The sequence below is a fragment of the Glycine max genome, chromosome 4, assembly GCF_000004515.6.
Source record: "Glycine max cultivar Williams 82 chromosome 4, Glycine_max_v4.0, whole genome shotgun sequence".
NCBI classification, from domain to species: domain Eukaryota; kingdom Viridiplantae; phylum Streptophyta; class Magnoliopsida; order Fabales; family Fabaceae; genus Glycine; species Glycine max.
The window spans coordinates 35,222,094-35,239,911 of NC_016091.4; the positions used below are offsets into that span (position 1 = coordinate 35,222,094).

At 40.8% G+C, this 17,818-nt stretch overlaps 1 protein-coding gene across 4 annotated transcripts in view; it reads left to right on the forward strand.

The window, feature by feature from the left end:
• The window catches only part of LOC100802776 (DNA-directed RNA polymerase 3B, chloroplastic), a 52,707-nt gene that overhangs the window by 12,179 nt on the left and 22,710 nt on the right, over window positions 1-17,818 (forward strand). For all 4 annotated transcript variants that reach the window (XR_005890975.1, XR_005890976.1, XM_006578407.4 and 1 more), the window contains exons 2-5: window positions 2,158-2,361; window positions 2,447-2,580; window positions 6,713-6,782; window positions 7,308-7,366. Coding sequence is in view for 2 of the 4 variants with exons in the window: in XM_006578407.4 (XP_006578470.1) it covers window positions 2,158-2,361; window positions 2,447-2,580; window positions 6,713-6,782; window positions 7,308-7,366 (467 nt within the window). In the remaining 2 variants the exon portion in view is untranslated. The remainder of the gene's footprint in view (window positions 1-2,157; window positions 2,362-2,446; window positions 2,581-6,712; window positions 6,783-7,307; window positions 7,367-17,818) is intronic.

The window sequence follows — 17,818 nt, forward strand, 5'->3', positions numbered from 1 at the left end:
ATTTATTCACCAGTTATCAGGTGGGAAGCATGAAGGAGGATGTAAATATTCTGCAGTATGCAGATGACACTTTGTTTTTTGGAGCAGCAACTTCGGCCAATGTTAGAGTCTTAAAGTCTGTTCTGAGATGCTATGAGTTGGCTTCTGGTCTCAAGATCAACTACACCAAAAGCCAGTTTGGTTGTTTGGGTAAATCAGAGGCTTGGTGTAGAGATGCAGCTAATTTCCTTAACTGCAGTCAGACGGGCACTCCTTTCTCCTACTTGGGAATTCCTGTGGGGTCAAGTCCTACAAGCAGGAGTGTTTGGCAACCTATCATCAACAAGTTTGAATCCAAATTGGCCTCTTGGAAGCACAGGTGTCTATCGATGGGGGGCAGGATAACTCTAATCAATTCGGTTTTGACAGCATTGCCTATCTACCTGCTGTCTTTTTACAGAATCCCTAAAAAAGTAGTCCACAAGATTGTTTCTATTCAGAGGAACTTTCTTTGGGGAGGTGATAATGTTTCTTCCAAGATACCTTGGGTCAAATGGGACAATGTTTGCCTCCCTAAGAGCAAAGGGGGGTTAGGTATTAAAGATTTGAACAAGCTTAATGCTGCCTTGCTTGGTAAATGGGGCTGGAACTTGGCGAATAATCAGCATGAGCTTTGGGCCAGAATCTTGGTGTCCAAATATGGAGGGTGGCAATCCTTACTCTATGGTAGAAACAGTGCCCACATCTCTCCTTGGTGGAGGGATTTAAAATCTGTTTTCCAGCAGCAATATCATTCTATTCTAACCACAAACTTGAGGTGGAATGTGGGTAATGGGGCTAAGGTTCAGTTCTGGTGGGACAATTGGAGGGGGGAAGACCTTACCCTCAAAGACAAGTATCCAGCTCTGTTTCAAATTAGTCTCCAACAAGACTCTACTATTAATCTTATGGGCCAAGCTGCAGACAACAGATGGGATTGGAGATTCCAATGGAGGAGAAATCTTTTTGACCATGAGATAGACATGATGGCAGCTTTCATAGAGGATATTGCTGATGTTCAGATCCATCCATCTTCTATGGATAGGCTTATTTGGAGGGTTGATAATACTGGGTCTTATTCCACAAAGTCAGCTTATAATCTCTTGATGGTTGACTCTACCTCTTTAGCTGAAGACACTGTTTTCAGGAGTTTGTGGAATCTGAAAATTCCTCCTAGAGCAACTGCATTCGCTTGGAGACTCCTTAAAAACAGATTGCCTACTAAGGTCAACCTAAGAAGGAGGCAGGTGGCTCTATCATCTTATAGATGTCCTTTATGCGATGTAGAGGAGGAAACAGTAGATCATCTCTTGTTTTCCTGCACATCAACCAGGAGCCTTTGGTGGGAGGTTTTGAGTTGGGTTAGTAGAGTGGGCCCTTTCCCCATTGACCCTAAAAGTCATTTTATTCAATTCTCGCATTGGAACAGCAAAAGACATCTAGAAAAGAGATGGGAAGTGCTTTGGATAGCTCTATCCATGACTATTTGGAAGCATAGAAATTCAGTGGTTTTTAAAAATCACATTTTCAGCCCCGAAAAAGTCATCGACGAAGCTTTATTCCACACTTGGTCTTGGCTAAAATGCATGGACAAAGACTTCCACATTCATTTCAACCAATGGTCTACTAACATGAAGGAAGAGCTGTCATAGGGGCCTTTTTCTTTCTGTTATGGCTTCTGTGTTTTTGTGCTTCGTTCTGTTGGCTGGGTTAGGCAAATTTGCCTTGTACTTTTTATCCTTTATTCAGTACACCTAGTACTGTTTTATATATAATAATACTATCTATTTTTGCTGTGCAAAAAAAAATAGATTGGAATTTAGGGTCAGTTTGGATGAACTTCTTAGCAAACACATATAAGAAAAGGAAATAAGATGAATCAAGAAGGTAAAATGAGTAAAAAAATTTGCACAAGTTAAAATTAACTTATGTTCTTCAACATTTTCAAAAAACTTTATCATGTAACTTCTCTGTAAACACCCATTCTTTAGGAAGGTCTGAACAGTAAGGTTTTACAATTGATCCAAAGTGGACTTTAATCAAAGTATTTAGAAAAGTTACCTTCGTATATCTGACTTGACTGAAACATAATTGGTGCAGTTATTTTATAGATGTTGTAATTATCTTATTGTATTTCAGGTTAGGATTCATAAATTCATTGAAGGAAATAAAAGTAACCGGAGTAAGAAGACAGAGGGTGATGCTGAAGACAGTTTGGATAGTGATAAAGAAAAACAAAGAAATTATTTAAACAGTTTGCTTAAAAAAAATAGACTGAGGGAAGTGCAGATGATATTGAGAAAAGAAGAATGTAGTCCTTGGAGCCAGGACACACAGGCTAAGGTTCTTCTTTGATTAGTCAATTATCTTCTCTCTCTCTCTTGGTTTTAAAACGGGAATTTAATGAGTTAGCTTTGAAATTATGCAGCTGGGAAGTCGATTAATAGAATTATTAATCGATACAGCATATGTACACTCTCCGGTTAACCAGTCTGCCGATACTCCACCCGATATTCGACCAGCTTTCAGGCATGGTTTTAAGGCTGTACCATGGCATCCAGGGTGAGGTTTCACTTTTTTCTTTGTGGAAAAAGAAAGGGGGGTGTTAACTTTTTAATTAAGACTTGAGCTCCCTAACAACTAAGTGATACTGTCTGGTTAGACGAAGTTAAGATTGACTGTTTCTGTGATAGGAGATATTTGAGTATTATATGCATGTCTGAATGTGTCTTGTTATGATTTCTTTATCTCTGTCATGAGCGTACCCGCGTGCACGTACGTAGTTACACACACACGTAATGCAGATGCACACACACATGCACATACAAAAAAGATGTTGATGACTTGATGCTCCTCGGCATAGAATGTATTGTAATGAACTATGAGAGATAATCTTGGCTCAAGATAAATTGAAGAATAATAGTCCACATTTTAAAAGAGGTTCTCAAGAGTTCCTATGTCTATGATATGAGGTATGTGAGGAGAAAAAACTTTTTTTTTTTCTTTTTTTTTCTGAATTAGCTTTTTTATCATCCCACCCAGCAGGATGGACTTAATTATATTCAAGAGTATTACAAAGATGAGTATTGCCAAAACAATTTACAGGAGAACAATTAAGATACCACTACTTCCTATAATGCATTAGACCTAGTTATAACAAATATCTAGGCAAAATAACCATTAAAATTCTTATCTCTTAAAATATTCCTGTTTCCAACACCCCCTTCAAGCTTAGAATAAATGTGAACTGCGTACCCTTTGGTAAGAACCTCCACAAGTTGACTTTGTGAAGGTGCATATGGAGTACAAATCAAGCAGCAATTGAGCTTTTCCTTGATAAAATGTTTGTAAACTTCTACATGCTTTGTTCGAGCATGCTAAACAGGATTATGAGCTATGCTGATAGTTGATTTATTATCACAGTATGGTTTCATTGGTCCATCCCATTCAATCTTCAAGTTCTTTATGGACACACCAAATTGACTTTTTAATCGTTGAGAAGATATTTTAAAAGACATTGCTTTCTTCAGATTTTTGTTTAAGAACAAAACCCAAGTGATCTGGGTACAATCATCAATAAAAGTCATAAACCAGCAAGCCCCTGAATATTTTGAATAGGAGATGGCCCTCAAACATCAGTATGAACAGAATAAAGAGGAAATATACTTTTCTTGTTACTTGACGGAAAAGGGACACCCTTGTGTTTTGCAATTTCACACACATAACATTGAAGACATTCAATTTTTATTCAAGAAAATGAAGATGGAACAATAACTTTGATGATTTCAAAAGAGGGGTGTCCTAACCGATAATGAAAGAGTAAAATCTTTTTCTTTTTTAACAATAGAGACTTTGACATGAATGAATGGCACTGGTTCTTTTTGTAATGGGCACATGTGGATCCTCAAAAAGATAAAGGTCATTCCCCTTATCGTCGTCTTGATGTTTTGTCCTAGAATACACAACAATTTTTATGAAAAATAACAGTGCAAGATATGTCTTTTGTAAGTTTTTGTTCAGAGACATGAGTTGTGGACAACTTTGGGACATGTGAATATTTTAAGGGTTGTGAAGGGATTTATGCAGATGTTTCCTGTACTAGCTACAAGTTAGAAGAGTGCCATCTGCAGTTGCTATTTTCTTATTGCTGGGGACAAGGGGAATAAGTACTATTTCTGATTTTCTGACTGAGATTCAGAATCTTGTTGATTCTCTCACTGCTATTGGTGATCCTATAACTATTAGAGAACATGCTGACATTATTATTGAAGGTTTACCAGAAAATTATGAGTCTTCTGTTTCACACATCAATAATCGGTCTGAACCCCTAACTATTGATGAAATTGAAACTATTCTCCTTGGTCATGAGGCTCGCATTGATAAATTTTGGAAGAAAGCTGTAGTCTCTCTCAATGTTGCTTCTACTTCTACTGCAAACTCTGTGCCCCGCTCCGTCTCACCTTAAGCTAATGTCGTGCAACAAAGCAACACTCAGCAACAATCTGGCAATCAAAGTCAGTTTCAGAATCAAAATCAGTATCAAAATAACTCTTAGTCTGATCAAACTCAGTATCAAAATTTTAATGGTGGTCATGGTGGCCGCTTTGGAGGTAGAGGAGGCCGTGGTGGCAGAGGTCGTAGCAACATTGAGTCCTACATCTGCCAAAAGTTTGGTCATGATGCTGCAAACTGTTGGCATAGGCCTTCATCTTCTTATGGTGCTTCTTATCTTGTGTTTGCACAATTTCCCACCTTGACACAACCATTCTCTACTGTTTTTGCTACACCTCAGCAATTCCCCTCATCCTATCAGATTGTGTAGGCACCTATGCCACAACAAATGCAACCTTCTCCTACCTTTGTGCAGCAATCCATGCCTCAGCCAATGCAACCTATGCAGCAGCAACCTCAAATTTTTTGGGGTACTCTTCCTCAAAATGCAATGTCTCAGCAAGTGCCTTCTTCAACTTCTATGCCTCCACTTATGCCCACCTCCAGCCCTATGTCCTCTCATAATCCACATGCCATGACTATTGAGATCATGCATTTCTGACCAGTGTCTATTTAATTAATAGACTTCCTAGTTCTTCTATTCAATTTGAGATTCCCTATGAAAAACTGTTTAAACACAAACCTGACTACGCATTTCTCTGAGTTTTTGGCTGTTTCTCCTAAGGCTATACATCAAGAATAAACTCCAATTCAGATCTCAAGAATGCATTTTTCGGGGATACTCTCCTATGCACAGGCTATAAATGTCTTTCTTCTGAAGGCAGAATCTACGTATCTAAGGATGTGGTGTTCAATGAGTCCAGATTTCCCCATTATGACCTCTTTCCCTCATCCTTTTCATCTAAATCACAGCCTCAATTAACCTTGCCCTCAGCCTCTATACCACTTGCTTCTAATTCTAGACCTTAAATCCCTCTCCCAATACCCCTCAACCTTGACCAGCCTCTTCTTTCCCCTTCCCCATCTCTACAGCCCTTACCTCAAAATATTCATCCAATGCAAACCAGATCCAAATCTGGTATTGTTCAACATAGAATTCATCCTACCCTTCTTCTGATTCATTTGAACCAAAATCCACTAAGCAAGCCTTAGCTGATCCCACATGGTTTGCTGCAATGCAAACTGACTATGATGCCTTGATCCAGAACAAAACATGGAGCCTAGTTACCCTTCCCCCTAACAGCATTCCTATTGGTTGCAAGTGAGTGTTTCAGGTAAAGGAAAATTCTGATAGTACTGTCAATATGTACAAAGCCAGAGTAGTGGCTAATATTCTCACCAAGGCCCTCTCTCCTACCAACTTTGAATTGTACACAACCAAACTCAGTGCGTGTGATTCTTCTGGTTTTCCTAAGAATCACTCACCATGAGCTTTCGGGGGAGTATTAGAGTATACCTACTCCACTAAGTCTTTTTACTTAGTGTCTACTGTTATCTGTTGTTTGTAAGTTGTCAGTGAGCTGTTAGTTATTACAGTTCTAACTATAGTTAGTTAGTAACTGATAGGATTAGTTAACAGTTACTCACTCTATATATAGAGATGACTCTATCCTTTTGTAACTATCTAATCATTTTCTGATCAATGAGAAATCAGATTCTAACAAACTATATTAACTGGAAAATTTGCCATAAGTTTCTGACAGTTTTCAGAAAGTCTGTCGGTGGCCAAGAAATGACGGTCACCAGAAAATGTTACTGGGAAATTCCAGCTGTATTTTTTATTATCTGACAGCTTCCAGAGCCAGTAAAACCTTCTATGGAGACTTTTTTGTGGAAGCAGAGCCCCCTTAGACCTGAAGCTTTGATACCATGTGAGAAGAGAGAAACAAATATTTTCTGAATTTGCTTGAGTAATTATCCCACCCAGCAGAATGGACTTATTAATATATTCAAAAGTATTACAAAGATAATTAATGCCAAAACATTTTACTAGAGAACAATTAAGATATCGCTACTTCCTATGATGCATTGAACCTAGCTATAACAAGTATCTAGGGAACTTGGAAAAATAAATATTGAAGTTCTTATCTCCTAAAATGTTCTTATTTCTAACAAGGTAGATGTTTTAAACTGTGACCAATGACATATCTTGATAGAGTAGGTATGCAAGGGATTCATGGAAGTTCCTTTATCACACTTGTTTTTCAATTGTAATTCCAAAAAACTGTTTTTGTGCTTGTAGGCAAAAGTTTTCGAAGAAGTATGGCGTTATACAATGTGATCCCTTAGTCCTAGTTGGGCTTGAAAAATGTGTAAGATATTGTCTTCCATTTCTTAAACAATATTATGTCATAGATGAAGTTATTCTGTTCATATGATAACAGCTTCAGTGATACCTTCATGAATGCTAAGTAAATCCATTATTATCTCACATGTCTATGATATTCTTGTAAATTAGAACTATTTTAGATCTCATTACCCACTTCCCAAAAGAGAAAGAACTAGCAATTAGATGTAGGTAGAAGAGAATGCTGTTTATGAATCTGCATAAGCATCTTGCTCTATGTTTTCCATTTGCATGAAATCTGGTACATATATTTATGACTTCCTTGTGTTATGCCTAGCTAAAATCACAAGGAGTTTTGTTGAAATAGTGATATCTGAACTTCCCCGTAAATGCTGTTGATTTGTTGTTATTCTCAAACTTGTTTGCTATTAAGCATGCCATTAGGCTTAAATTAAACATCAGATACTTCTAACTCATTCAGGATAGTTAGCATGCACTACAGAAGTGTATAGCATAAGGTGTTTACTTACTGATATGACTTTTTGTGCAGGCTAAACATATGTTAATACCTTACATGCCAATGTTGATACCTCCCAAAAAATGGAAAGGGTATGACAAATGGAATGGGTGTCTCTCTTGTATTGTATTTTGAAATGCCTGAATTTGCTTTAATTTTATATTGTTATAACATGATTTATTGTGCTCAGTTTCAACCTCTCTCAAGACCAAAGAGAAGAATGCAACTATTGAATGAACTTTTAGCTACTTCTTTTAATCTCGAAAACAAACCTGAATTTTATTCGATAAATTGCGAAGGGAAAGGAGAGAAAACTGGAGAAAAATGTAACTGATATTATTGTGATTGGAAAAGTTAGTTAGAGTTAGTTACAATAGAGGTATATATAGACCTCTGACCCTCTAAACTAACACTAACAAATTCTGACTCCCTAATCCTAGTGAGGTGCAGTTAGTCGAAGCTAACAGCCCTTACAATCATTTTACAAAACTGTTTTCACAGTTGTACAAGTACATACTCTAATACCCCCCCCTCCCCCCCTCAAACTCCAGGGGAAGAGTTTTAAGAAGAAACACTCTTTACATTGAGTTTGCCTCTGAGAACTTCAAATCTTGATGCAGAAAGAGGTCGCGGTCGTTATGCAAATTTATAGTGCCAAGTTTGCTTCAAATTTGGTCACACAACAGTAGTGTGTCATTTTTGCTATGATTCTGCTTTTCAGCCAAACGCGTCTCTCATGTTGATGGAACCGGTGTTTCAAAGCAATTCATCAAACGCCTTCGGTTCAAAACAGAATCAGGGAAATAATTCTCACAAAGATTCCCAACCTAGTGCAATGCTGGTTAATTCTGAAAATCAAGATCCTAGCTCTACTACTTGGATACCTGATTCAGGTGCATCATTCCACATAACTGGAGAGTCTCAAAACATCCAGCAGCTTGGTCCATTTGAGGGACCAGATTAAGTATACATTGATAATGGCCAAGACCTTTCTATTAAGTCTTCTGGTTACACAAAGTTTGTTTCCCCTATTAATCCTAGAGTCAGTTTGTCCTTAAAACAATTATTACAGGGGAATGAATGTATGTTTCATTAATAGATTTCACAATAAATTAAATGACAGTGTTTTTGATGTTGATGATGATACAATACCTTCACAGTTTTGAAATGGATTTACATTCGTGAATGCCGATGAACAGGTATCAAACAGTAATGTAACAAGAACACGATGCCAAAGAGAGAGATGAGTGAGAGAGATAGAGAGAGAGCCTCTGAGAGCTTGAAAGAGAGAGACATAGAGAGGGGGAGGGACGATGGGTGGGAGAGGGTTAGAACTAGGGGCCGAACAACAGCAAGAGACAAAGCGCACTCCACGGGGAGATCACGATGGCTAGACCCAGGTTTTTCAGGAAGAAACCAGCAAACTAACACTTCGAACTGGAGGGATAGAGCGGATATATCCTCTTTCTACTTTACTCGTATCACAGATGAGATCACGGAGAAGGAGCTATGGAGGCATTTCAAGCAGTGGGGTGATGTCAGAGAAGTTTTTATTCCTAGCAAAAGGAATAAAAATGGAAGGAGGTATGGTTTTGTCAGGTTCAAAGGGGTTACCGATATGCACCAACTGGCAAAACAAATGGATGGAGTCCTCTTCGGGGGTCTGAAGATGTACGTGAACGTACCGCGATACAGTAGGGAGGGGCCAAGGCAGCGTATTACGGGGAACAAGCTTCCGGGAAGAGAGGAAAGCAACCCTGTTATAGATGCTCCCATTCATAGACGACACCTAAGATATCAGGGCTCATATGCTGAGGTTTTAAGAAGGAATGTGCATACTGAGAAACCAAGAAAGCCCCTTAATCATTTCTACCCAGGTTATCAGGGCTCTGGGGCCTCCATCCATATAACCTTAGACCCCGAAGACACCATTTGGCTGCAGGACGCCTGGGTAGGGCGATTAGCAAACCCAGCTTTGTTTGAGAGAATTGAGGATGAGATATTATGGGAGACAGGACTGGATATATCACCTAGGTATATAGGTGACGATCTAGTGCTGCTACTTGGACTTACTGACAGTGGAGCCGAACAACTCATGAAGGACGGGCAACAGGGGGGGCCATCGTTGTTCCGCTCGTTGGAAAAATGGAACCCCACCTTACGCACGACATCCAGGTTGACATGGGTCCAAGTCTGGGGTATACCACTTCAGGCATGGAACCTGAAGCACATCAGGAGCATAGTAGCGGGTCTGGGGGATATGGTGGACGTCGATGACGACACAGAGGCCAAACGGAGGCTCGACAAGGCTAGGGTGCTTGTGAAGACCCAATGGAGTCCGTCAATCAAATACATGGTTGACGTTCATATTAGCGGCGACAAGGGCGAAAGTTTCAAAGTGTACGTCGTTGAGGAGAGTGGGGGTGGAAGCCATGAATGCTGTAGAAGACGACATAGCCTCAGCGGAACGTCCGATGAAATCGTCTCCGACGATACCTCTATCGGACCTATGTCTCCGCTCAACAGGCCTGGCAACCAACAACGCGAACAAGGGACTAGCCCGACGAGGTTGGGTTGCTCCGACGACCACCACGCAGAGGCAATGGTGGCGCTGCAATCATGGGTCGTAGACACCGAAGAAGACCAACAGACAAAACGATTGTCCAGCGGATCCCGACATTGCTCTTACCCACCGGATAATGGTATTATCAGTCGATCAAAAACCAGCATCAGCCACACCACACCAGAACCTGTGGGGCCATCACCAACGGTCACTTGCCCAATATACAGGTATACTACACAGGGAGGGGGGAGGAACGTTGGAAACTTAACTACTGCAGGAGTAAGTATTTTGAGTCACCAGAAAGGAAAGGAAGGGGAGAGAGATTTAACAAATGGAGAAGCTGTTCTGCATGCTTTTGCCGCTGCAGACGGTGAAGTGTCAAATATACATAACGTGGCAGAAACCTATGAAGTGGGGGTAGCTAACTCTGAAAGCTACGAAGGCCAGCTGGAAGCTTGTGAAAGATTGTTGCATGAGGACAGTCGGCCCAACCATGTGAAGCTAGGAGGCCCAGTTAGTAATGATGGAACTTCTATATGCACCCCCCCACAACATAAACAGATCTCCGGCCCAATATGGCAGATGAATAACGGAGGACATGGGAGCAATTGTAAGGTGTATACCCGAAAGAGGTGGTTCCAGAAGAAAAATGTAATGGGTCAGCCTTCAATTGCTAAGGAGACAACCATGCACTCAATTAATTCCCAATCTCAGCTAGACCCACATCCCCTGAATCATGACCAGAACGTAATTCCGAAAAGGAATTATGATACAGAACAGCAATCATCTTCACATCAGGGTACCCAGGAGCTTGAAGATCTATCTTCCTTTCAAGAGGCTGTGGAGGTCTGGAATCGAGCCAAGGTGTTGGGGGTTATAGCAATAGAAGATATGCAGTTAGCTATTCCCAGACTTAAGGATATGGACAGAAGAGACAAGCAGGAAGCTGACAGGTTGGGAAATAGTAGTGGTTCTCCATGAATATCATATCCTACAATATCAGGGGTTTAGGGAGGGGAGTCAAATGGGCAGCTATTCGTAGGATGGTAAGGCAGGAGCATGTGGATATGATCTGCATTCAAGAGACAAAGAGAGAGTCAGTTGATAAACTTTTGTGTCAATCTCTATGGGGAGATGTGGGAGTCAGCTGGGAGTTACAGCCAGCTAATAATACTGCAGGGGGTATTTTGTGCCTTTGGAGTGAACAAACCTTCAAATTACAGACAAAAGTTGTCGGAAGTGGTTTTATTTTCTTGAGAGGTGAATGGGTGAAGGAAGCTCAACAAATCAGTGTCCTATCTATATACTCACCCTGCGAAATTCAAAGCAAGAGGCTGTTGTGGGACCAAATTAAACAGCTCAAACAGTCTTTCCTAGGGGACCTTTGGTGCATCCTTGGTGATTTTAATAGCATTAGGGACATTAATGAGAGGTTTGGATTATGCCAAAGGGGCTCAGGGATAAATGAAATTAAGGAATTCAATGAATGGATTGAAGACTTGGAGATGGTAGAGCCCCCTTGGATGGGAAGACAATTCACTTGGTTTAGACCAAATGGGACGTCCAGGAGCAAGCTTGATAGATTTTTACTCTCTCCCGAATGGCTGGATAGATGGCCTACAACCATTCAATCCACCCTTCCTAGAAACTTTTCCGATCATTGTCCTATCTTGCTTAGATCTTCATCAGTGGACTGGGGTCCTAAGCCGTTTAGGATCCTAGACTGTTGGATGTTAGATAAATCTTTCAAGGACACCGTCTCCAAGTGCTGGACCTCTTCTCAGATAGCAGGTTGGGGTGGTTATGCTCTAAAAGAGAAAATAAAATCTTTAAAGCAAGCTCTGAAAAAATGGAATAAAGATCATTTTGGTGATACTTTTAAGAGGGTCAAGAGGTTTGAAGAAGAGTTAAACAAGTTAGAAGAGGAAACAAGCCATAGACAGCTCACTACTCATGAGGGGATGCACTTGAAACATCTGCAGGAAGCTTTGTGGACAGCGGCTCAAACCCATGAGTCTTTATTGAGGCAAAAGGCGCGGGTTAGGTGGCTCAAGCAGGGAGATTGTAACTCCCGCTATTTTCACCTAATGATGAATGCAACTCGTAGGAATAATTTCTTGAAGGGTGTTATGGTTGATGGCAACTAGATTTTTGAACCAGCTTTGGTGAAGGAGGAAGTCAAAACTTTTTTCTCAAATAGATATCATGAACCTGATTTCCATAGACCTACTCTGGAGGGCATCCGCTTCCAGAAATTAAATCAGCACCAGAACGGGAGGTTGACTGCACGTTTCCAGGAGGAGGAAGTTAAAAAGGCTATTTGGGATTGTGGGAGTGATAAATGTCCGGGACCTGACGGTTTGAATTTCAGATTTATTAAGAATTTCTGGCAGCTTCTTAAACCTGATATTCTGCGCTTCCTTGATGAGTTTTATGTCCATGGTGTCTTCCCAAAGGGTAGCAATGCATCCTTCATAGCATTGATCCCTAAGGTGGCTGATCCTCAAACTCTGAATGAATATCGTCCTATTTCTTTAATTGGAAGCATGTATAAGATTGTTGCTAAGGTGCTGGCCAATAGAATGAAGAGGGTGATGACCTCTATTGTTGATGAAACTCAATCTGCATTTATTGAAGGAAGACACCTTCTGCACAACGCATTAATTGTAAATGAGGTGATTGAGGAGGCTAAAAGGAGTGATAAATCTTGCCTTATATTTAAAGTTGATTATGAGAAGGCTTATGATTCGGTGTCCTGGGGATTTTTGCTCTACATGCTTCAACGTACAGGTTTTAATTCAAAATGGATCAAATGGATTGAGGGATGCCTCAATTCTGCATCCATTTCAGTCTTGGTCAATGGCAGCCCTACGGGAGAGTTCCTTCCCAAAAGGGGATTACGTCAAGGGGATCCACTTGCACCATTTTTGTTCAATGTGGTTGCTGAAGGGCTGAATGGTCTGATGAGAAAAGCTAGGGAGGAGAATATGTACAAGGCATATCAAGTGGGATCAAATAAAGTGGAAATCAGCCTGTTACAGTTCGCAGATGATACTATTTTCTTGGGGGAAGCGGACATGGAGAATGTCAAAACTGTTAAGGCTGTTCTAAGGTCCTTTGAGCTTGTATCTGGCCTTAAAATAAATTTTGCCAAGAGTTCCTTTGGAGCCTTTGGCAAATCTGATCTCTGGAAGCAGCAGGCTGCCACCTATCTAAATTGTCAGTTGTTGGTTCTTCCTTTCAATTACCTGGGAATACCCATTGGGGCAAACCCTAGGAGATGCGCTATGTGGGATCCTATCATCCAAAAATGCGAGAGAAAGCTAGCTAAGTGGAAACAGAGAAATATATCCTTTGGGGGGAGAGTGACACTCATTCAATCCGTGCTAACCTCGATTCCTATTTATTTGTTTTCCTTTTTCAGGGTGCCTAAATCAGTGGAAGACAAGTTGGTGCGTCTACAGCGTCGATTCCTTTGGGGGGGGGGGGGGGACCCGATCAAAATAAAATTGCTTGGGTCAGCTGGAAATCAGTGTGCTTGCCAAAAGACAAAGGTGGTTTAGGCTTAAAGGACATCACAAGTTTCAATACGACACTACTTGGCAAATGGGAGTGGAACTTAATGCACCACAAAGGAGAGTTGTGGGCAAAGGTTTTGGATTCTAAATATGGAGGGTGGAGAAGCTTGGCTGAAGTGGGTAGGGTGGGTCACCAATCAATTTGGTGGAGAGATTTAAAGAAGGCTCTTTTTAATACTAATACTGGACAGCTTATTCAAAAAGGATTCAAGTGGAAGGTGGGGAGGGGTAATCACATCAAATTTTGGGAGGATAGATGGTTGAGGGAGGAGGAATCATTAGCAGAGAAGTTCCCTAGGCTGTATTCAATTTCGCTGCAGCAACACCAACTCATTAGTTCCATGGGAATGCGTCAAGATAGGGAGTGGGAGTGGAACTTCGCTTGGAGAAGAGCCTTGTTTGACAGTGAGATCACCTCAGCAGCTAACTTTCTTAAAGACGTCGCACAAATTAAAATCCAGCATCAGATTTCAGATAAGTGGGAGTGGTCTGCAGATCCAGAGGGGCATTACTCAACCCGCAGTGCCTATGATTTGATTGGAGAAGGTGAAAGAGATAGAAGCCAGGAGGAATGTTTTGTGAAGCTCTGGAGGTTAAAGGTTCCTGCTAGGTTCCTGGTGTTTGGGTGGAGACTCCTAAGGGATAGGCTGCCGACAAGAAAAAACCTGCAGAGAAGACAGATTCCTTTACCAGATTCTCTTTGTCCTCTCTGCAGAACCCATCAAGAGGACGCAGCCCATCTCTTCTTCCATTGCAGTAAAGTTCAACCCATATGGTGGGAAACCATGTCTTGGCTGCAACTCAAAGGTGCTTTTCCTTTAAACCCAAAGCAGCACTTTCTCCATCACTTGGGTCTTCAACCTGCTGGTGTGAGAAATAGTAGATGGAATTGTTGGTGGTTAGCTTTGACCTCGTCCATTTGGAAAGTTAGAAATAGCATAATCTTCTCTAACGCGACTTTTGATGCTAATAAGCTGTTTGATGAGGCCATATTCCTTCTCTGGTCTTGGCTTAGGGGTTTCGAGAAGGACTTTACAGTGCATTTCAATCAATGGTCAAGTAACATATCACAGAGTTTTATGTATTAGCAGAGGACAGCATAGTTTTCTCACTTATGCATGTAATTGCTTTTTGTATCCATAGACTGGTTCCCCTTCAAAATTTCAAGTTTGACTGTGGAACCATTTATATGGAGTTCTTTTGTACTTTGAGTACCTCTGGTACTTCCTTTTAATATATAATATTTATCTTTGCCGATAAAAAAAAAACAATTATTACATGTACCTGCCATCACTAAACACTTAATCAGTGTCAACAAATTTTCTAAGGATAACAATGTTTTCTTTGAATTTTGTGCTGTGAAATCATAGGGAACCAATGAAGTCCTACTGCAAGGTTCACTAGGTCCTGATGGCCTCTACATATTTCCACATCTTGCACTCAAAGATTCTACCTCAGCCACCTGCTTACTTTCAAATTTCAGTGTTGATTCTGTTTCTAGTGGTTCTAATACACATTTTTGATTCCTTTGTAAATGCAGTTTCTGATGTTAAAACAACACCTAGTACTAGCTCTCAAACTATATGGCGCCTTAGATTGGGCCATCCTAATGCTAATGTACTAAGGCTTGTGCTTCATTATTGTTTTTTTTTATCAGCAAAGATAAATATATATATAAATCTGAGTATCAGAGGTACAAAGGTTACAAAGTTAGGAAAGACCATACATTTGGTTCCAATTATCAGACTTAATGTAGTCTCGATAGGAACCAATATCTGGCTACATACATGAGTGTAATTTCTACTGTTAGTCTATGTTGCTAGCCTCAGCTAATAAACAAACCCTGCTGTAAGATTACTAGACCATTGATTAAAATGAGTTGCAAAATCCTTCTCCAAACTTCTAAGCCATGTCCAGAGTAAGAAAGCTGCATCATCCATCACTTTGTTGCCATCGAAGGTGTCATTGGAAAAGATTACTTGTTCCTCCTCTGCTGCCATATGGACCATGTTAAAGCCAGCCACCAGCACTTCCACCTGTTGACCCTTATTCCATCAGCCAATCCGGATATATGTTGGAGGAAATGTTGTCTTGGATTTTGCAGGAAAGCACCAAAGATATTAACCCAAAACAAAGATTTCCATCAAATGGGAAGGATTTTGCTGCAATGGAAAAATAAGTGGCCTGCATCCTCCTCCATGCTGCTGCAAAATGGACAGCGTCTATCATTGATCTCAACTTGTCACCTTTGCAGGTTTATTTTTGTTGGTAGTCTATCTCTGAGTAATCTCCATGCAAATACTAAAATTTTGCTTAGGACCTTTAATTTCCACAGTTCCTCAAAAGCTCCATCCTGAGTCCCCTCTATTGTTTTCCCCCTCAACATATTATAAACACTTTGTGTCGAGTATTGGCTGCTTGGATCTGTCGTCCACACTCAATCATCTCTTCTATGTGGCTGGATTGGCTTGCCTTCAACATCTTTTAGGAATCTAACAGCCATGGCTATCTCACTGTCAAACAGTGGTCTCCTCCATATGAAATCCCACACCCACCCTGTGTCCTTGTGGACTCCCATCTGCTGGATAACTTGATTTTGCTGACAAGAGATAAGGTACAGTCTAGGGTATTTTGCTAATAATGTTCCCTCTCCGCCAATCCAGTTGTCCTCCCAGAACTTAATCCTATCACCACACCCGACCCTCCACAATGTTCTATTTTGGAATGCATCACCCTGTTGCAAATGTTGAGAAGCCATCTTTAAGTCCCTCCACCATATGGATTCGTTGTTGTCTCGTAATGCTTCATTCAAGCTCCTCCAGCCACCATATTTAGACTCCAGTACCCTAGCCCACAATTGTCCTTGATGCTAAAATAAATTCCACTTCCATTTGCCAAGCAATGCAAGATTGAAAGTGTTTATATCCTTGATTTCCAATCCCCTTTTTTTCTTTTGGGAGGCACACTATGTCCTATTTAGTCCATGCTATCTTGTTTTGCTTAGATCTGCCACTTCACAGGAATCTTCGTTGTAAGGTCACCAACTTGTCCACCACCCTCTTAGGGACCCTGAAAAATGAAAAGAAATAAATAGGAATGGATGTTAAGACCGAATGTATAAGGGTCACTCTCCCCCCGAAAGAAAGGTGTCTTTGTTTTCACTTTGCTAATTTTCTCTCACACTTGTTGAGGATAGGATCCTACAACTGACATTGCCTTGGATTTGTCCCGATAGGTATGCCTAGGTAGACAAAAGGAATGGAGAGCAAGCTACAATTTAGGTAATTTGCTGCATCAAGTTTCCACTGGTCCGACATTCCAAATGCTCCAAAACAACTTTTTACAAAGTTAATTTTGAGGCTTGATACAAGTTCAAAGGTCCTCAAAATTGTTTTGATTGCCTTGACATTCTCCATTGATGCCTCACCAAAATTGTTTTGATTGCTCTTAGCAGCTCCGTTTGGTCTGAACCATGTGAATTTTCTTTCCACCCATGGCACTTCCTCTACCTCCAACTCTTCAATCCATTCGTTGAACTCCCTGATGTTACTTTCCCATACCCCCTTTGACAAGCGCCCAGTCTTTCTGATGGAATTCTAATGTTATTGAAATCACCCAATATGCACCATAATCCCCCAGGGTTTAGGTTTTTCAGCTGCTTAACACTGTCCCATAAGGCTCTCTTATTCTAAATATCAAATGGTGTGTAGATGCTGATAACATGAACTTGTTGTGCCTCCTTAAGCCACTGCCCTACCAGCATTATGAAACCATTGCCAATGACTTTCCTTTCTAGTTTGAATGTTTTTTCACTCCATATACATAGAATCCCACGCAGGATGCGCTTCCCAACTAACTTAAGAATCCCCCCACAATGCTTGACACATGGATTTCTCAATTACCTCCTTCTTTGGCTCTTGGATACAGATCATGTCTATGTGCTCGTTCTTGACATTCTTCTAATTGATGGCCATTTGACCTCCTTCCCTAGCCTTCTGACATTGTATGTGATGATATTCATGTTGTACTTCTCCTATTTCCCAATCACTCTGCTCTTTCTTATCTCTTTCCTCCATTTCCTTTATTTTCTCAACAAATTTCCCCTGCACTGACCCGCAAGTGACCCCCAATTCTTTTGCCATGTTTCATAGAGCTGCTGCCTCTTGCATTTGATTATTGTCTGAGTTTGCATCCTCAGCTGCATCTTGTGCTGATGTACCTTCTAGGTGGACAGTAGTTTCACCGTGTTCAGTCCCATGTTTATCTTTGTACACCTTGTGCTGCTGTTGCGGGCTCGTTATACTTAGAGCTGTAGCTGTGTCTGAATTTACGCCATCTGCACAGCCCATGTCAAGTTGCTTTTTGTACCCCCTTTTTCGCGAGTATACTTGCCAGACATTAGT